This window comes from Rhinolophus sinicus, chromosome 11 (genome assembly GCF_057876585.1).
Source record: "Rhinolophus sinicus isolate RSI-liver-muscle chromosome 11, RSI-T2T, whole genome shotgun sequence".
NCBI classification, from domain to species: domain Eukaryota; kingdom Metazoa; phylum Chordata; class Mammalia; order Chiroptera; family Rhinolophidae; genus Rhinolophus; species Rhinolophus sinicus.
The window spans coordinates 26,721,775-26,742,055 of record NC_142511.1 but is presented as its reverse complement, the minus strand read 5'-3'; the positions used below and the strand labels follow the sequence as shown (position 1 = coordinate 26,742,055).

Sequence of the window (20,281 nt, the reverse complement as noted above, 5' to 3'; positions counted from 1 at the left end):
AGAAATCTAAATTCTTACATGAAATTTCACCATTTTTAGTGTTCCCCTTACCTGGTGCAGGATCCTGTCTCTGCAGCCTCAGGTGACATGGAGGGAAGCTTCTAGGTGGAGATAGCCATCAAGCTGCAGTGCCCTCACACTCTGGCCCCTAAAATGAGGGGACCCAGGAGAGTAAATCACCTGCTACAGTGGGTTGTGCTAGTCACGTGTTTCCCATAAGACCAGGCCCTTCTGGTGGGCAGGGAGGGGCCTGAGTCATCTGGCCCCTCCCTGCCCACCAGCGCTCACAGGTCTGGAGCAAAGTGAATGACAAGATCCAAAGAGACAGGTGTCCATCCTCTAGGGAAGTAGGGCAGAGTCTGGGACACAAAGCAGAGATATTCCAACAGACACACCCATGGGGAGGAGGGTCACTGTGTTGAGGGCAGCAGGCCTGGCTGGGCAGTGACTCCAGGCTCAGGACCTTGCTAGAGAAGAGAGATCCCAGCTGGGGCTCTCACTGCACACCTGCTCCAGGATGGAGAAGTATGCCTGGAATGCTGAGTTGGAAAAGCTGGGGAGAGTGTACAAAGGCTATTTCAGGAATGGCCTGGGGAGAGCAAAGTCCAGGAGGTTAGATGCCCACATGGGATCCAGGCCAGGTGAGGGCTGCAACCAGCCTGTGCTCCAGGAGGGAGGGCGAGGTCTGGATAGAAGAGGCCGTGCTCCCAAGCTGCAATAGAGGGGGATGGGGACTTCAGGCAGAGAGAAGGACTGAGAGAACGTTCTCTCTCTGATCTTTGGCGTAGCCCCTGCAGTGCGCGCACCTGCCTATAAAGACGGTTCTGGCCTCCCTCTCAGCCCTGTGCCTCTTCCTGCCCCAGGGCGCAGAGAGAGGGCAAGGCGGCCCCCTTGCAATGCCGGGCTGACTGGTGGAACTCGGGCGCCCCAGGCGGTCTCCCGGTGGGGATGCACTGGCTCTCCCCGTGCAGGCCGCTGCGCTTCTGCCACCGCTTCCTGCTTTCTCTGCTCCTCTGCGAGCCTGGAACATCGGCGGCGGCGGCGCGGAGAAGCACCGGGTCACTGCAGGCTGAGGCGCCCCTGTTCTTGCCCTCCCCGCGCTCGCTCGTTTCCTCTCCCGCTTCCCTTCCACGCTCCCTGCCTCCCCTCTGCCCCTTGCCTCCTCCGCCCCACACCCTGCTGTCCTGCGGCTGCGGGCGGCTCCTGCTGCCCCCAGTAGTGAGTCGGGCGGCGCGCGGGGAACTTTCGTGCCGGCTGCGAGTGCGGGACCCTGACTGCAATCGGGCTGCAAGGGATCCGCTGGCTGAAGCCGATTGCCGCCCGCTCTGCGCGGTGATGCTGCCGCTGCTGCTGACCCCGCGGCACAGGTAGGTGAGGAGGGACCCTTCCCCTCCCACGCCCCCGTCAGCCGGGCCGCGCCCCACGCGCCCCACGCGCCCCGCCGCCCCACGCGCCCCGCCGCCCCACGCGCCCCGCCGCCCCACGCCGCCCCACGCGCCCCGCCGCCCCACGCGCCACGCCGCCCCACGCGCCCCGCCGCCCCACGCGCCCCGCCGCCCCACGCGCCCCGCCGCCCCACCCCAGGCAGCTTCCAGCCGGACTTGACAAACTTCTCGCGCACTGGCCTGGGCTGCGTTGGCTAAGTTTGGGGCCCGGGCGGTCGCGGGACCGGGGAAGTCTCGGGGTCCCCGCGGCTCCCAGGGCGCGGATCATTAAGGCGAAGGGCGGGGAGGGTCCCGCGGCGGACGTCCCCGCGCCAGCTCCAACGGGTCGGGGAGAGCCAGGGTGAGGCGTCGCCCGCGGTGGCGTCCGGAGACGCTGAGACGGTGCCCAGCGCACAGCCTGGGGCCCTGGGGATTGGTTAGGGTGCGCAGAAAGGGATCCCCAAAGTCCCAAGGGGCCCTACTCCACCCCTTCAGGGACCGAGAACCGACAGCGGCCTCACCGGAGCTGGAAACGGAGGAGAGTTCCTCCCGAGCCAGGGGCTACGGAGTCTTCACTGCCCCAGGGCCACTGAAGGGTAGAAGCGCAGGTGTAAGGGGCTGTAGAAAGCAGGTAGAATATATAATATATAATATATGTGGATTGAGGTTGGCAAAACAAGTTGGTTACCACTAGGGACAGGACTATGGCCGCAAGTGTGAGACTGATAAAAGTGAAAGTAAACATGTGTATGTTTTTGTGTGAAACTGAGCATAGCAAAATTGAGTGATAAACACGTTCACCAAAACAACTTCTGGTTATCACCTCAGAGGTAAACAAGTCCAAGGAAGAGAGGATAAAAGCAGAACTCCAGAGCAAGGCCATGAGTAGTCTGACAGGGCGCTATGGCTGAGACCCTCTGCGAGGTGCAAGCCACCTACTCCCAGACTCTCCGAAGTTCTTCCTTGCAAGACCAGCTCGCCTCAGACCCCACGTCGCCTCTCTCAGACTGGGGCCTTCACCACCTCGATTGACTCTGGGACTTGGTTCATTATTAAATTCTATTCTGTATAACCTTCCCTGTACCAGAGCATTGGCCTCTGGAAGGACATTGGTTCCCAAATAAAGCTGTGTTACTCAATCTGTCTGAACCTGTGTGCCCAGACTTTGTTCCCCACTCGCTCATGAATACCACGCAGGTACATAGGGCCCTGCCCAGGGGTAAATGTCCTCTTGACTTTCAGGAAGAGACTGAAATGTAGCGACTACTCTTGCAGTCGCTCACAACAGGGCCAAACAGGAAAGGCTTCAGAGCAGCCCCACCTCCTGCCCAGGAAGGTAGGTTCACCCCAGGGGGTACGCTCTGACGTGGCTGTCCCCTGGGGAACTGTGAAGAGCCCGCGGAGCCCCACCCCTAAATCGGGCAAGGGGCAGAGCACTTTGCTGGCGTCCCAGAGCCGGATGCCCAGGGCGGCGGGGCTCCGTAGTGGTGGCTGTGTTAACGCACCTCCCGGGTATGGAGATGGCCAGGGAAGTACCGCCTAGTTGTTGGCGGTTGCCTGGCGGAATGCCCTTCACTTTGCAGTGGGGGCAAGGCTGGGGGATGCGGGACTCAGCGGGGTGGGGCCTCTAGGAGTTGGGGGCTCCTAGGGGCTGGGGGCGGGGCTGGGGGATGCGGGACTCAGGGGGTGGGGCCTCTAGGAGTTGGGGGCTCCTAGGTTTCTGTGGCCCTAATATCCCTTCTCCTTGCAGGCGAGCCCCTGGCGCGCAGAGCAGAGCTCACCCTGGTGGTGCCAGTGCGCACTGACGCCCAGGGCCTCTTGGTGTCCCACGTCGTGTTGGCGGCGACAGCCAAAGAGAGAGTTTGGGCCCTCAGAGTCGCCCTGGTCCAGACCTCAGGTTTCCTGGGAGGCAGCGAGGAGGACCCTGGCGGCAGCTTCTTCTACAATGTCACGGTCTTCGGGGGAGACCTGCACCTGCGGCTGCGCCCAATGCCCGCCTAGTGGCGCCAGGGGCCATGGTGCAGTGGCAGAGAGAGTCCTTTGTGGAGCCCTGCTTGGGACCTGCCTCTGATTCCGAGACTTGGCCGTCCTGACCCAAAACTCCTCCGTGGCATTCAGCAACTGCAGAGGCTGGTGAGTAACCACTTCTCCTGCTCCTTTCTGTCCCTGTCCGTTGCCTGGGCCTCAGAAGCCAGTTACCTGGTGTCCCCTTTTAACTGGAGGGCGAGAGCCTGCCTGCACTAAGATATTCTCTACTTAGGGAAGACTGGACATCTATTCAAGGGGCTGGCTGGAAGGCAAGTTATTCTGACTGGCGGGAGAAGGGTGATTTATGGAGTGGGAGAGCCAGGGTCTTCCAAGTGCTGATCAAGTAGCCAGCCCATGTGTGTCTCCTTTAGGCCTGTAGGCACAGGTCTTGTCTTGCATCCAGGTGTGTGTGTATACCTCTGGGAATGTGTGAACATGTGTTTTGGAATGTCACTGTGTACTGGTGTCTGGATACCTGTGCACCTGTGAACACGTGAATGTGCCATTGTGAGTCTTGTGCATGTGTGTATCTATAAGTTCCTGCTAATTCGACCCTGTGCATTTTAGTACGTGTATGGGGGGCACATGTGCTGGCAGTCAGTCTTCTTGTTTCTGTGTGTGCGAGTGGTATCAGACCAGGGGACAGGCCGTGATGCTGAAATACCCAGTTATTTTTCTGCCACCTAATTGAGCGGGAGCCATGGTTTTTATGCTGTGACTTTTAACGCAAGTGTTACCGGGTTGTGATGATTTCCTTGGCTCTCCTCAAGGGAAAGAGTTCAGTCAAGAGACAGTGTTTTGTGCATGCATAGTGTAGTAAGGAGTTTATTCACAAAGGCAGATACACTCTCAGATGTGGAGGGGACCAATCCCAAGAGGGGGAAAAGCCTCTCCTTACATCGTATGAAGGCTTTTATTTGTTTGGGTAGAATTGCCTGCCCCTCTCCCTTCTCTTTATCTCTTTCTCTCCTGCCGTGGTGCCCAGCCCTCCCTTTTGCTTCTCAAGGTAGTTTCTGTCAATTTTCTTTTTATGATTTGTTTGAGAAGGTCACTAAAATGGTCCTGAAAAACAGGATGTATTCTCTGATAAGTGGGATGTCTTCCTTCCTTCTTTGGCTTCTAACAACACATCCCTTTGACTCAGAGGCATGTGTGAGCCTGGAATCCTGGCGGGCCAATGAGGCATTGGTGTCCTAAGTGAGGGCAGCTGCAAGGGGTCTTGATCCAAGTAGGAGCTGCAGCAAGGGGCTTTCTATCCAGGGCTAGGTCTCTCCTTCTGCTCACTTCTATCTACCCATCCTATCATTCCCCTCTCAAGAGTTTGAGACCCTGAACTCTTAGGAAAGGGGACAATGTGTCTCTTCTGTATCTACTTCCTGCTGAAAGGAAGTGATGTCATAGTCAGGGTCCAATCCTCTTGCTCTCTGTCAGGAGGAAAGAGGTGTTGTCCCTGTACTTTCAATGGGTAGGAGGTGAAAGTGGTGCGACATTGTTACGAGGAGACTGGTTAAATCTGAGTCTTCTGTTTCTGGAGGGACAGGTTGGAATTTCTGGAGGACCATCATTTTCAAGTGGAACTGTTGTAATCTGGAGGACATAAATTTGACAGGTAGATTAAAAAGACATGGGCCGAATAGCAGTAGAAGCAATATACAAACTAAAGGCCATAGTAAGGTAGAAACAAAGTCATGGAAGGTAGAATGTCTTTTACCGCCTGCCCGATAGAGTCAGTCATTGGACATTCCTTTGCAAAATTATGAAGCTATTCAGCCTGATTATATATATCTTTTAAATATCTTCTTCTACTTGACTGGTGGCATTTATACAAGTGCAGCAAGTCTTACTAATAACTGCACATACTCCCCCTTGTCCAGCTAATAAGTAATCAAGGGCTAGTCAGTAGTCAAAGACAACATTTGCAAACGAACCGAGGCACCCCCGGAGATTCTGGAAGCGGCTCCCATGCCTTGAACTAGGGCAGCTAGGACTTTGTTAGGGTGGTTAAAGTAGCCTCACGATAGGCAGACCCTCCCCAAGGGGCTGCTAGACCAACGGCAGCCCCAGCACCAACTAAATGAGTCCTACGGCCCGTTTGGCTTGGGGATGAGTGATGTGAACTGTGATTGATATGCCCCAAAGGCCTAAAAACCCTTCACGTCCTTCAAACTGAGACTTGTCAATACATGTGTAGCCAGGGCGATAGGAGAGTGGTGGTAGACCCACCTGGCAACTTTTCGTTGGGTAGTTCATTTTGAGGAGGACCACAGAGAAATAAATACCCTGGAGGGGGGTACAAGCTCGATGTGGAAGGAGGACTTAAACCATGTGGTCAGACCTGAGCCCCAAGGAGGAGCTCTGTTGGATTGGGGAGAGGAAAGGTCTCCCCTTAGCTCAGCATCCCTGGGCCTTGTTGGTACCCATGCTGCTCTTGGAGGTCGGTGGCGAAGTTTCCGAGATGTTGTTGCCTGTCTGTCGTGAGCTCTGTGACTAGCTGGACACCAGAAGGTAGTATTTGGAGGGCCCCTTTTAGAAATGTCAAAGGTAATGGGCTAATAGGGGCACTGGACAGACAAGAGGTAGCCTCCCTCTCGATACGTACAGAAGTGACAAGGGCTAGATGTGGATGTACAGTTGAGGGTTCTGACCCTAGTTGTATCAGACCGATTAACGAGTGGGGTGCGGTGAGTGCAGCCCAGACGTGTAGCTGAGAAGTCTAACCTGACAGCAAAGGGAGTACAGTCTTTAGGGACCCCAGACAGAAAGGTAAGGCTGAGATTAAAAAGGGCAGGCTGAAACTGGGGAGAGGAGGGGTGTTTCCAGGCTGCGTGTGGCATGTCCAACAGTCAGAGAGTCCATTTCCCTTTGCAATTATGTTGGGAAAGTTTGCAAGGGTGTTAGTCTTGTCGACTGGACAAAATAATTTGCCAGGCAGTCCGCCAAAAGGAGGGTTTATTTGGGAAAAGGTAAAAGCAAAACCACCGCAGCAATGTGAGAACGCACACCTCCGGCCGGCGCCCACTTGCAGTGTTCTACCACTCTCCCAAGATGGTCCCTATATATGAGTATATTCCCCCTGAAGGAAGTTAGAACCATAAAGTTTAACAGGAAGTCAGGACTAGAGAGTAACAGGAAGCCCAGCTCTATCCATAGACCTCCCAGCTCCCGGGTCAGTTTACTTAAAGTGCCAGTTTACTTTTATCATTCCCTCCTTTTCTCTAAAAGCATCATTGATCAACAGTCAGGTCTTCAGGTCTCAGGTTTTACAGTCTTCAGCCTTTTGTCCTTCAGTGTCAGGAAGGACCTTCTCTGGGTGTCATCGCTTACATCAAGGGGAGAGTGCATGGACTGGGAACAGCTAGTGTCCAGGGTTGATGGGCCTCAGGAGCAGAGCTTAAAAACAATAAGATTTAAAGGTAGAATTAGAACATAACAACCTAGTTTATATGGTAGGTGTAAGCCAGAAGTTTAAGCTTATAGCTAATGAGACAAAGATTATTATTATCTTAAATAGATCAAAGTTCTTGATGATAGATTCAACAACCAGAAAGACTTGGTAACCCATTTCCTTAGAGGTCACCTGCTTTAAATTTTGACAGCTTTAGGTTCACGTCACCAGACTGTGTGCAGTTCCAGTCAGGGTTTGGTGCCTTCTTTAGGTGTGACACATGTATCCAAGAGTCTACTTCCTGCAGTTTAGCAGCACAGAGGTTAGTCAACAGTACCTGGTAAGGGCCCTTCCAGTGTGACTGGAGGGAATCCTTTTTGAGGTGTCTTTTCCAGTAAAAAAAACTCCAGATTGTAGAGTATGAATTTGCAGTTTTTCATTTCCCTGGAGTGCACTGTGAAACGATTGTTCTACTAAAGCATGATTATTGTTGATAAAAGCAATTAAGCCTTTACAATATTGAAGTATGTCTCCTTTCACCAACTGTGGATCAAGAGAGGCAGGGGCCAAATGCATAGGGCATCCTGTAATTATCTCAAAAGGTGAAAGCTTATGAGTCCCAAAAGGTGTAGATCTGAGATTTAAAAGGACTAAGGTATTTGAAGAGTTTCTACCAAAATTTTGCCAATTGAGTGTTAATAATGCCATTAGTGCATTCAACCAATCCTGCAGATTGAGGATGGTGAGCACAGTGAAAATGTTGCAGAGCTGACCAAACAGCACAGACTGGTTTCAGCACCTGCCCAGTGAAATGGGTTCCTCGATCACTGTGGAATTCAACAGGAGTTCCCCAAGTAGGAATAATCTTTTCTAACAGTACTTTAACTACTGCAGACACATTAGCTTGTCTGCAAGGGAAAGCTTCAGCCCACTGAGAAAATATACGTATCATGACTAAAACACACTTGTATCCATGAGATGGGGGAAGCTGTATGAAGTCCATTTGCCAGACAGCAAGTTGTCCGTTTGGCAATTTAAAATGTCCAGGGGCAGTGCGAACAGGCTTCCCTGAGTTGTACTTTGGATAGGTGGGACACCTGAGGTAGGCACTTTTTTCAGCCTTATTAATATCTGTCCACCAATATTGGTGCATGAATGCTACCATTTTGTCAGTAGACCAATGATTCAACACATGTAAAGTGGTTAGGACTGGGAATTTTAGCATTTCTCGTAGAACTAGGTTGTTATTTGGTCCAAACCAGAGTTTATTTCCTTATTAAACCAGCAATTGTTGGATTTCCAGTCATGTTTTTCTTCTTTAGAAGCTGATTGTTGGGCTTCTCTAGCCAGTAACACAAGAAGCTTCTCTTTGGACCATGACAGAAGTCTGACTGCTGCTGATGCCTTTAAGGGCAGCATTCTTAGCAGAAATCTCGGCAAGGTGATTTCCCTTAGTTTTCAGGGAATCTAGTTTAGAATGTCCTGGAATCTTAATAATAGCTAAGGCAGAACTATAGCATCTAATAATTCCCATAAATATGAACCATTCTTAATCTTATCTCCATTGGAGGTAAGGAAACCATGTTTCCATTGCATCCCAAAGTTGTGAGCCACTCCAAAAGCATACCTACTGTCAGTATAAATGTTCACAGTTTTGCCCTTTGCTAAAATGCAAGCTCGAGTAAGGGCATATAATTCAGCCTGCTGTGCTGAAGTGGCCAGAGGCAAAGGTGCTGCCTCGATGACTTCAGAAGGGGCTGCAACAGCATAATAAGCGCAGTACTTATCATTGTTGTTTTTAAAGTAAATTGACCATCTGTAAATCAGGAAAGATCAGCTTTATCTAGAGGAGTTTTCTGAAAATCGTCACGAGAAGTCAGAAGGTGATCTGTTAATTGCAGGCAGTCATGAGGGGCTTCCTCAGTCTCAGAAGAAAGAAAAGTAGCTGAAAGGGTTATATGGGAAGCGGTTAACAAAAGGATTTCATAGGAAGTAAGACGACTGACTGAAAGATGCTAGGTGTGATGAGAATTTAGGAGAGCTTCTACTGCATGAGACACAAAGATAGTTAGAGAGGACCCCACAATAATCTTCTCTGTGGCCTTAACCAGGAGGGCAGTGGCAGCAACAGCTCTGAGGTAAGAAGGGTATCCCCGAGCCACAAGGTCCAGTTGCTGACTATAGTTTCCTAGGGGTTTATGTTGATCCCCATGTTTCTAAGTGAGTATGCCAAGGGCATTTCCTTTCTTTTCATGCACAGAAATGAAAAATGGAATCTGATAGTTAGGATGCCCAAGAGAAGGCGGGTTTATTAAACTCTCCTTCAAGGCCTTGAAGGCCACGTCATCCTGTTCTTCCCACGAAATTGGGTCAGGACTGTCACTCTTTAATAGGACATATAGAGGTTTTGTCATAAGAGAGAGATTTGTGATCCAATTCTGTTAATTGCTGATTAGCCCAAGAAAACCTCGCAATTGGTGCTTAGTCTTGGGCCTCGGGAAATTTAGGATGCAATGGAGCCTGTCTGGTTCCAGGTGTAGACCCTGTTCTGATATCAGATGTCTGAAATATCGAACCTGAGTTTAAGCAAATTGTAACTTTTCTTTAGCGACCTTATGTCCCTTTAAGGCCAAAAGTGTCGACAGATGGATGCTATCATCCTGTGAAGAAACCTGAGGAGAGCAAAGAAGTAAATCATCCACATACGTATTGTAACAAGATGGAACCTTTAGGGAAAACACATCATCCAAATCAGTCTTCAGAATCTGTGTGAAATAAGAAGGGCTGTAAGTGAAACCCTGAGGCATTACCGTCCAGATAAATTGTTTTCCTTCCCAAGTGAAAGCAAAAAGGTATTGGCTAGCTTCCTCAACTGGGATGCCAAAGAATGCACTGCATAAGTCAATTACTGTAAAGAATTTACTTGCAGTTGGGATGGATGCTGGGCAGCGTATGAGGGTCAGGAACAACAGAGTGTCAAGGGATGACAATATGGTTTATTGCTCAGAGGTCCTGGACATACCTCCACCCTCGTCCCTTTGGCTTTCTCACAGGTAGAATAGGGGTGTTACAAGGACTAGTGCAAGGACTAATAAGACCCTGAGTTATGTCATCTTCTATTATGGGCTTTATACCTTGGAAGGCCTCCTTACTTATAGGATATTGATTAATTCTGGGCAGAGGCTTTGAAGGATCAGTTTGAACCTTGATAGGAGGTACACTGTGAATTCTGCCAATATCAGTTGAAGATTTTGCCCATACGGAAGATGGCAGTTGGTTGAATAGGGACCGTTGATCAGTGCTCTCAGATTCAGTTACTGTACCATCAGAGACAGCACAAGTGGAAAATGCTGAAACGTCGGGGCCGGCCCGGTGGCTCAGGTGGTTAGAGCTCCATGCTCCTAACTCCGAAGGTTGCCAGTTCGATTCCCACATGGGCCAGTGGGCTCTCAACCACAAGGTTGCCAGTTCAACTCCTCGAGTCCCGCAAGGGATGGTGGGCTCCACCCCCTGCAACTAAGATTGAACACGGCACCTTGAGTTGAGCTGCCTCCCGGATGGCTCAGTTGGTTGGAGTGTGTCCTCTCAACCACAAGGTTCCCAGTTCGACTCCCACAAGGGATGGTGGGCTGCGCCCCCTGCAACTAGAAAACGGCAACTAGAAAACGGCAACTGGACCTGGAGCTGAGCTGCACCCTCCACAACTAAGACTGAAGGGACAACAACTTGAAGCTGAACGGGCATCCTCTGCAGCTAAGATTGAAATGACAGCAACTTGACTTGGAAAAAAGGCCTGGAAGTACACACTGTTCCCCCAATAAAGTCCTGTTCCCATTCCCCAATAAAATCTTTAAAAAAAAAAAGAAAAAGAGAAATGCTGAAACGTCACGTAATTTACCTGATTGGTCATTCTGATGGTTACCATCAAACTCTAACATTATTTCTCTCTTTTTTCTTTAATTAAAGTTTATTGGGGTGACAATTGTTGGTAAAGGTACATAGATTTCAGGTGAACAATTCTGTACTACATCATCTATAAATCACATTGTGTGTTCATCACCGAGAGTCAGTTCTCCTTCCATCACCATATATTTGATCCCCTTTAACCTCATCTCCCACCCCCCACCCCCCTTACTCTCTGGTAACCACTAAACTATTGTCTGTGTCTATGAGTTTCTGTTTCTCATTTGTTTGTCTTGTTCTTTTGTTGTTTTTGGTTTATATACCACATATCAGTGAAATCACACAGTTCTCTGCTTTTTATGTCTGACTTGTTTCGCTCAGCATTACACTCTCAAGATCCATCCATGTTGTCACAAATGTTCCTATATCATCTTTTCTTACCGCCGAATAGTATTCCATTGTGTATATATACCACAACTTTTTTATCCATTCATCTATCGAAGGACATTTTGGTTGTTTCCATGTCTTGGCCACTGTAAACAATGCTGCAATGAACATTGGAGCACACGTGTCTTTATGGATAAATGTTTTCAGATTTTTTGGGTAGATACCCAGGAGAGGGATTGCTGGGTCATGTGGTAATTCTATTCATAATTTTTGAGGAACCTCCACACTGTCTTCCATAGCGGCTGCACCAGTCTGCATTCCCACCAACAGTGTATGAGGGTTCCTTTTTCTCCACAGCCTCTCCAACACTTGTTACTATTTGTCTTGTTGATGATAGCCATTCTGACTGGGGTGAGGTGATATCTCATTGTGGTTTTTATTTGCAGTTCTCTGATGATTAGTGTTGTTGAGCATTTTTTCATATGTCTATTTGCCATTTGTATGTCCTCTTTGGAGAAATGTCTCTTCAGGTCCTCTGCCCATTTTTCAATTGGGTTGTTTGTTTTTTTGTTGTTGAGTTTCATGAGTTCCTTGTATATTTTGGATATTAGCCCCTTATCGGAGGCACTGTTTGCAAAAATCTTCTCCCATTCAGTTGGTTGCCTCTTTATTTTGTCGATGGTTTCTTTTGCTGTGAAGAAGCTTTTAAGTTTCATATAGTCCCATTCGTTTATTTTAGCTTTTACTTCCATTGCCTTTAGAGTCAAATTCATAAAATGCTCTTTGAACCCAAGGTCCATAAGTTTAGTACCCATGTTTTCTTCTATGCAGTTTATTGTGTCAGGTCTTATGCTTAAGTCTTTGATCCATTTTGAATTAATTTTGGTACATGGTGACAGATAGCAGTCCAGTTTCATTCTTTTGCACGTGGTTATCCAATTCTCCCAGCACCATTTATTGAAGAGGCTGTCTTTCCTCCATTGTATGTTTTTAGCTTCTTTGTGAAAAATTATCTGTCCATATTTATGTGGTTTTATTTCTGGGTTCTCAATTCTATTCCATTGGTCTCTGTGTCTGTTTTTCTGCCAATACCATGCTGTTTTGATTATTGTTGCCCTGTAGTACAAGCTAAAGTCAGGAAGTGTGATACCTCCATTATTGTTCTTTTTTCTTAAGATTTCTTTGGCTATTCAGGGTCTTTTGTGGTTCCAAACAAATCTGATGATTTTTTGTCCTATTTTTTTTTTTTTTTTAAAGATGAATGGATAAAGAAGTTGTGGTATATATACACAATGGAATACTATTCGGTGGTAAGAAAAGATGATATAGGAACATTTGTGACAACATGGATGGATCTTGAGAGTGTAATACTGAGCGAAATAAGTCAGACAGAAAAAACAGAGAACCATGTGATCTCACTGCTATGTGGTATATAAACCAAAAACAACAAAAGAACAAGACAAACAAATGAGAAACAGAAACTCATAGACACAGACAATAGTTTAGTGGGTACAGAGGGTAAGGGGGGTGGGGGGTGGGAGATGAGGGTAAGGGGGATCAAATATATGGTGATGGAAGGAGAACTGACTCTGGGTGGTGAACACACAATGGGATTTATAGATGATGTAATACAGAATTGTACACCTGAAATCTATGTAATTTTACTAACAATTGTCACCCCAATAAATTTAAAAAATAAATTAAAAAAAAAGAAAATATTATCAATGACTATAAGCTGACAATTTGGAAAAATGAAATGAAATGAAAAAGTTCCTATAGGCTGAATTGTCCTATGATTATTCAAAAAAATAAAGCAATTAGTTTAAAACATACACATACACACACAGAATTGTACAAAAGTTTCAAAGAAGAAATCATCTCAATTTAACACAAAATCTTTCAGACAAGGGAAAAAGAAGGAATCACTCCCAACTCATTCTACCTAACCAGCATAACCCTGAAATCAAAAGCACACAAAAATATTAAAAGTTACATATTTATCTCACTTATGAAAATAGTTGCAAAAATCCTCAGTAAAATAATAGCAAATTGGATATAATGATACAGGGAAAAATAATATAGCACACCCATAGTGGGGTTATCTTAGACATCCAAGGATGGCTTGACAATAGAAAATCCATAATAACCCACAGATTAAAAGAGAAACAACAAGAAAATCATCCCAATCGAAGACTCAACACCCGTTCATGATTTAAACGCTTAGTAAATTAGGAGAAAAGAAAATTCTTTAACCTGATAAAGAATATCCATATTTAAAACAACAACAAAAAAATCAAGGATGAAAACACACCAACCAAAAAAACCTAGGCAAATATCACCTAGTCGTGGAAATAATGGAAGCACTGCGTTTAAAATCAAGGACAAGACTGAATGGCCACTGGACTGGAGGTCCTGGCCAGAACAAGCAGCTCAGAAATAGCAATCTGAGACTCAAGGATTAGAAAAAAAGCAAAGGAAACTATCGTTATTTGCAAATGGTATGATCATTTATGTAGAAAACCCAACAGTCTGCAGGCAAATTAACGGAAATAATAATACAGTACAGCAAAATTTCTGGAAATGTGATGAACCTACCAACGATAACCGTTTTTCTCTGCACTGACAGCAAACAAATTGAGAACACAATTTCAGCAAAGCAACATTTCCAAGAGTGTCACAGACACTCAAGTACCCAGGAATAATTCCAACAAACGAAGTATGTGTTCTCTACAGGGAGAACCATACAACCACATAAAGGGGTACTTAGAGAGGAAATACATTAACAGAGAAATATGCCAGATTTGAAAGCCAGATTTGGTATCATAAAGATGTCAATTCTGCCCAGATTGATCTACAGATTTCATCTGATTCCACCGGCCCTGACAGACCAATGCCCCCTCCTCTTGCATGTGAGCTGTCTGTGTTTTACTTTGGGCGACAAAATGCAACAGAGATGCCAGTTCCAACCAGAGGGCTCAGGACGCCTGGCAGGTCTCCGCCTCTGCCATCATCCTGAGAATACTCCCAGACTTGCCTGCTTGAGGATGAGAGTTAAGTGGAGCCAAGCAGAGTAGCCCTGATGGTCCCAAGGGAGACCCGCCAATCCCTGGATGTGTGAGTGAGTGAGGACCATGACCCCCAGAGCTGCCCACCCTGCGTGCAGCAGTAATAAACCACGTGCTTGTAAGCCACCCAGCTTTTGTGGTTGACTGTTACACAGCATTTCTGGGGCAACAGGCTGTGGTGTTACACTATCAAAAAGAACGAAATCAAAACAAGCCTTTGCATGGATGGGGGCAGGGCGATTGTGATTAATCCAACTCTATGCCCCTGAAGTCCAACAACAATAAAAAGGGAATGTGTTGGCCCATAAGCACGGTTTTCACAGCTTTTCCTTGTGCTGTGTACAGGAATGTCTGGACTCCTACACCCAGCTGTGTGCAGAAGACACAGGACATAAAAGACAGAATTGAAGTCAGGCAATAAAGTCAAGACAGTTAAAGCCACTGAATGGCTGCCAAATATGCTTGTCCTTGGCTGGATGCTGAGAGCAACACCCGTGGCCTCTAAGAGTTCATACGTCTTAGAATAATCTACATATTTAGATGAGCAGGGATTGTCCTTCTAATTCCGAGTCTTCTAACTTCCTATGTGATTTCTGGAAGCAACATCTTTTTATCAAAGACTAAATTAAAAAGAAAAAAGAAAACAGAAAGGCTTTTTAGTTAGTGCCTTGTTGCAAAGCACTGACAAGAATTAGAAGTCCAAGGGGAAAGTTCCAAAGTTCAAAGTGCTTCCACCCTCAGGTTTTTACACAGGTAACGTGAAGCTTCAGTTTAAAACCAAGTTGGCGACAACACCATTTCCTTATCTTTTTGATACACATAACGTGTTCCAGTAACAGTTGGCTGCTGTTTGATCTAGTTAGGTGACTGCCACTATTTTTGCCCTTACCCAAGCTCCACAACATTTTCTTCTGGGCTTTCCCAAACATTATTTCTGAATAATTATGATTTGGCCTCAATATGAACTACCATAGGGACAATCCCCATTTTCAGAAAATCTGTGCTCTAAAATTCCATCCATTTTTCAAACACAGGAAGCCTCGCAGGGAGGTACAGGAGACCGGCTGGGCAGGCCAATGCAGTTGCACGTGTCCCCTCGGTAGCCTCTCCACATCCAGGCTAGTCGCGGGAAGGAGAGGCGCCGCCCTTCCCCCCTCCCTTCCCCCCGCCCCTCCCCCCGCCACCCACCACCTTCCCGCCTCCGACGGCCCCCGGCGATGCTGCCTCACTTCCAGGTGCCCAGCCCCCAAATACAATCGGCATCTTCTCCACTTCAGGGGGACGTCCCCGGCTGCTGCGCGACTCTCAAGGGAAGCCACAGTGGACACCTATTGGCTCATGGCATCACAGGAGGGCGGCGCGGGCCGTGGACACCTCGATTGTCTGGCGGCGCCAGCGTCTGGAGGCCCCGACTGGCTAGAGGCTCAGAGGAGGCCGGTTAGCTGACCGGGCCGCAGCGGCCAGCGGGCACGCCCACATCTCTGAAGGTGGGGCTTTGGGAAAGGGGGAGCACGCGCCACGCGTTGAGGCCCAGGCGGGACCAGGTCCGGCCCCAGTCTCCCAGCAAAACCCCCGTGGCTCACCGCATCCCGAGGGGAGCTATTCCAGGCTGATGGGCTGGGGTCCCGAGGGTCCCAGTCGGTCAGCCTGGAGAGGACGGGGTCTGGAGTGCTGTGTCCACCGCTCTGGGCACCTGCGACCAGGACAAGCCCCCATGGGGAGGGTCCTCCAGGATACAGAAGGAAGATCTGATTCCTTCACTGCAACTGGAATATGCTTGGGGCGGGGACCCCGAGGATCTCACAGGCTCGTAGGAGACTGTGTGCTATCACTGTTCTCCATCGATGACCCACTGCGCTGAGTCCAGTAAATGCTTTCTACCCCGAGGTCCCTGGGACGGGGTGGCCTGGGAGCCAGGGGCAGGCTACTAGACGGCTTCTCGGGGATCAGGGGCCGGAACACCCATGCCGGAACCTCCGGGGGGAAACTGGGCACCCCAGGACAGTGGACATAAACCGGGGACATCGAACATCCGAGGTTCCTCTCTTCTCTCCTGGAGCCAGCTCCACTGCTTTGAAGACCCCAAAGGTGTATTTTTTTTGGTCTGGTTTTCTTCCGCCTGCGGCTGCAGTGCTGAGGATGACCAACAGGGGGCGGGCCATGCCCACTGTGCTCAGTGGAGCGCTGGAGAGGGAAGGGGACACCCAGGGGTCATTCTGGGCGTGCCCCTGCCTCCAACTCAACTTGCACCTTGTATTATTAGACTCCAGTTCCACAATGTGAGCTGCTCAGAGGCGGGAGGGGGTTCCGAGAGATTGACTCATTCAGCTACTGTGAAAACAATTACTTTTGCCTGGATATCAGAAAATTCTTTAAATACTGCTTTTACTTCACATTATGGCCATAAGTATTTTTGCAGTCTGATACTATTCGTATTGTTTGACCCGTTCCTCTTCTGTCCCACCCCAGTGTAAAAGTAATCGTCCCTGGACCTGGATGGGGACCGTGAACGCAGGCACGCCAGAGAAGCTGCTAGAATATGTAGTATCTGCCCCCCCCCCCAGCAGACTCCGTGTCCCCATCTTCCCATCTATCCACTGAAACTTCTCCAGCACTGTGGGGACAGAGCCCCAGAAAGTAGTTTACAGGCTCTCGGCCTCACGTGGAAAGGTGCTGGCTCGGCTGTGGCTGATTGGCCGTGGGCTGTGGCCGGTTAGCCGATTGGCCGCTGGTATAACTGCTGCGGCTACGAAGGATTGCCGAGGAGCCGAGCAGAGCAGAGGAGAGCGGAAGAGAGGAGAGGAACAGAGTCGATAGAGTGGAGGGGAGTTGTTGGCCGGTCGGTTGGCGGAAAGGCGGACGGCAGGTCGCGCGTTCGGTGAACCCAGCCTCCAGTGAGACCGTGGTGGTATGGCTCCCCTACCTATGGCTCCGTGGGTGTTCCTTTTTGGCCTCGCCATATCCTGCGTTCTTGTGTGGGGAGCGGGAGCAGAGACCCCACAGGCCGCCCCGCCTGAAAAATGGCACAGCGAGCAGGGTCTCCCGCATGACAAGCACCCAACAGGTCACACGCCTGCTGCGGAAAAGGTGGGTGCCTCTCCCCTGTACAGCACAGTGGTTACTCTGCCACCTCCTAGCTGTACATGTTGGGAATGTCACCTCACCTCTGAGCCTGTTTGTTTGTGTGAAAACTGGGGAGCTATGGGGACCAAACGCCCTTGTAGGGATCTTGTCAGGATTAAATGAGATAAGCCATGGAGAGTGTTGACCCCGTGCCTGGTCCCGTGGAAAGGGCTGCCAAGGGCTGTGGTTGTTCCTACTTATGGTTTTCTCTCTCCCATGAAGGAGCTTCCTGCCTCAAGCCTCACTAATTCTGTGGCTTTGGGAAGAGCTGTTTTCCATCTGTGAAGGCTTCCTGTTCTATTGGAGGGGGAGGTGGGGGACAATCCCCTATCCTGGGTGTAGCCAGAGCAGGAAACCCGGAGGGCTGACTGAGGAACCTGAAGTTCATTCAGTCAAGAAGGTAATATTAAGTGCCTACTGTGTGCAGGCCCTTTTCTAGGCACTTGGTGTAGCTCACTGAATGGAGCAGACTGCAGTCCCTGCTTCCCCAGGCTTCCATTCCAGCCGGGGACTTGGCCAGTCCCATGAGACAACACAGCAGGGAGGGCACAGGACGTTCAAGGCGATGCCCTCCTGACCTCGTCTGGATATGGAGTCCTTTGCCCTCGTCAGGGTGACAGACTCCAGGAACAACTAAGAGTGAGTGGGCTTTGGGTTAAGAGAGAGGGCTCCTGTCTCTGTGGTTGCGGATTTCTGGGGGTTGAGGCCGGGGACCAGCATCTGGAGGATGCGGCTTTGTCGCCCTGAAGCAGTTTGTGGCTTACACGCAGCTCAGCATGCCCGGCCCACACCTGGAGCACCGTGCCCACTTCTTTTGACCCAGCTGGCTGACCAGGAATCCGCAGAGACAGAACCCTAGAGTGAACGTATGGGGAGGGGTCAGTGCTGGGGCTACTCAGGGAGGAACTGCCAGAGACTAGAGCAGGGTCGGGAGCCACTGTCCTCATACCACCCGTCAGGTGGACTCAGCCTGGGAAGATGTTCTTCTGTGGAAAGCTCTGGGATGTGTTCCGTGTTTGGCCCCTGGGGAAGAAGGCCTGTGGGTGATGTCCCCAATGGTCTTGTCCCCAACACTGGCTCCTGCGCCATCTCAAAAGCCAGATCCAGCTGCATGGCTACGGAAGCAAAGCCGCTCTAGAGCTGGAGGCATTTGTGTCATTAGATCTGATGCCACCTCCGGGGGCAGAGCCAGAGCCACAGCCACGTGCACACCACTTCTAGCAGCAACTGTGGCACTAGAGCTGGCTTCTGCTGGGCTGGAAGGGGCGCTAGAGCCGGGTGGCACCTGTGGAGCTGGGGCTGCACCTGGCGCCTCCCTCAGCGCCCTCTCCTAAGCTCCACCCAGCACCAGAGCTGGCCTCTCCACTGCTGGTAGCATGTTTTGTTTTTCATTTTTCTCTTTTATATTTTTTTTAATTTTTGATAAGTATTTTATGTGTTAAAATTTAGATTCAATAAAATGTAACCTTTTAATCATTTTAAATTGTGCAATTCAGGGGTATTAAGTACTTCTATAAGTATTTCTATATAAATTTCGAAATTAGGTCACCATTTCCACAAAGAGATACCTGTTGAAGCATTTTATGGGGACTGTATTGAATCTATAAATCAAATTGGAGAGAACTGATATTTTAACACTACACCAGGGGAAAAGGTACCATATTTTAAAAAGGAAGAAATGATAAGCTCGGAGCAAATATTTGCTACTCATATATCAGGCTAAGGCCTAACACCCCCTATAAATAAAGATCCTAGAAACCTAGAAATGAGAAAAAGAGCCCAATGTCACAGAGCCTGCAGTAGCCCCTCTCCCGATGTCCCCAAAAGAGACTGGCTCCCACTCTTGAGACAGACCTTTTCATGAGTGTATGTGACGGGCCAGCCGCCACGAGTCGATCAGTACCTGAATGGGGGAGTGGGAATGAAATAAAAGACACACACACATGCTAATGCGGCCGGTCTTCAGTCATGCTGAAGCCCTGAGTTTATTATCTCTAACCAATATATACAGTTTGAGTACGTGCAGTTAAACGAAGAAGATATGCATTATCTCAGTGAAAGTAAATCTTTCCAGCCTCAACTTTACTTTGACATAGAAGATACAAGGTCACTGAAACTCACAAAAGTAAATATCTCAAGGAGACAGAACCTACCAATTGTCCAGAAAGCCCTTAGTCTTCTGTGTCCGGGAACTGGCCGTTTTCACCACATTCCTCAGCAGCCGTTAGGCGCTTCTCAGATAAGGCAGAGACAATGTTATGGGGGCAGAAACCGAGCCAGTCTGCAAGGTTCAGGGTTGCAAGAAACCATGGCTCCCCACATCTCCCCCTTTTTTATTTTATAAAAGCAAAGTCCATCCAGCCAGGATGGTGAGGTGACGGTGCCTGACTTAGGTGTCTCAGGACGCCAGCCTCAACTTACCCATCTTTGGTACTCATATTTTATTAATACAAGCCCTATCTTAGGTGTTGAAGCAGCTCCCAAGTACTTACCCGTCTTTGGCTAACCCGCCCCTCTAAATGCATGGGGGAGAAAGACTTAAGGCTTCGCCTTAAGCTCAAGCTGATGGATGTCAGCTCGTAAGTCTAACATCCTGCTGATGAAACATCTGATGAGGATGGGGAGTAGGCACAGAACCAAGCAGACACAGATGCTCAATGTAAGAAATATTATAACAGAATGGGTAATATAAGGCATAGAGGGCAAAACACTCCTAAGAACATCAACAAACTCAGAGGCAGCCTGAGCTGCATCAAATTTTAAAGGTTCAGCTTCTCTCATACTTTGAACTTTATCATGAAGCTGAAGCATATCTAAAGACAAATTAGCATTATGCCAAATTCCTTGAAGATGTCAACGAACCCGATTCCAATCATATTGACTATTATTATATTTTTTAGAAGTAACACATATCCAATGATATTCTGCATGACACTCTAAATGAGATTTAACTTTCATACCCTGAA

The 20,281-nt window shown here is 48.8% G+C and overlaps 1 protein-coding gene across 9 annotated transcripts; it reads left to right on the top strand.

Moving 5' to 3' along the window:
• The first annotated feature begins 347 nt into the window (after window positions 1–347).
• LOC148756643 (uncharacterized) lies at window positions 348–18,702 on the top strand. 9 transcript variants are annotated; one of them, XR_016022799.1, is made up of 5 exons: window positions 348–1,367; window positions 2,253–2,760; window positions 3,175–3,557; window positions 15,470–17,954; window positions 18,086–18,702. XR_016022799.1 is itself a non-coding variant. In XM_088801818.1 (3 exons), exons 1-2 carry the CDS (start codon window positions 949–951, stop codon window positions 3,227–3,229), a joined length of 474 nt encoding a protein of 157 aa, XP_088657944.1. In that variant the 5' UTR covers window positions 608–948; the 3' UTR covers window positions 3,230–3,557; window positions 15,470–18,377. The 9 variants fall into 9 exon arrangements, 1 of the variants encoding a protein (XP_088657944.1); XR_016022797.1 differs by having other exon boundaries at window positions 351–1,367; window positions 15,470–17,279; window positions 17,743–18,697; XR_016022798.1 differs by having other exon boundaries at window positions 357–1,367; window positions 15,470–16,280; window positions 16,662–18,689.
• Window positions 18,703–20,281: the final 1,579 nt, after the last annotated feature.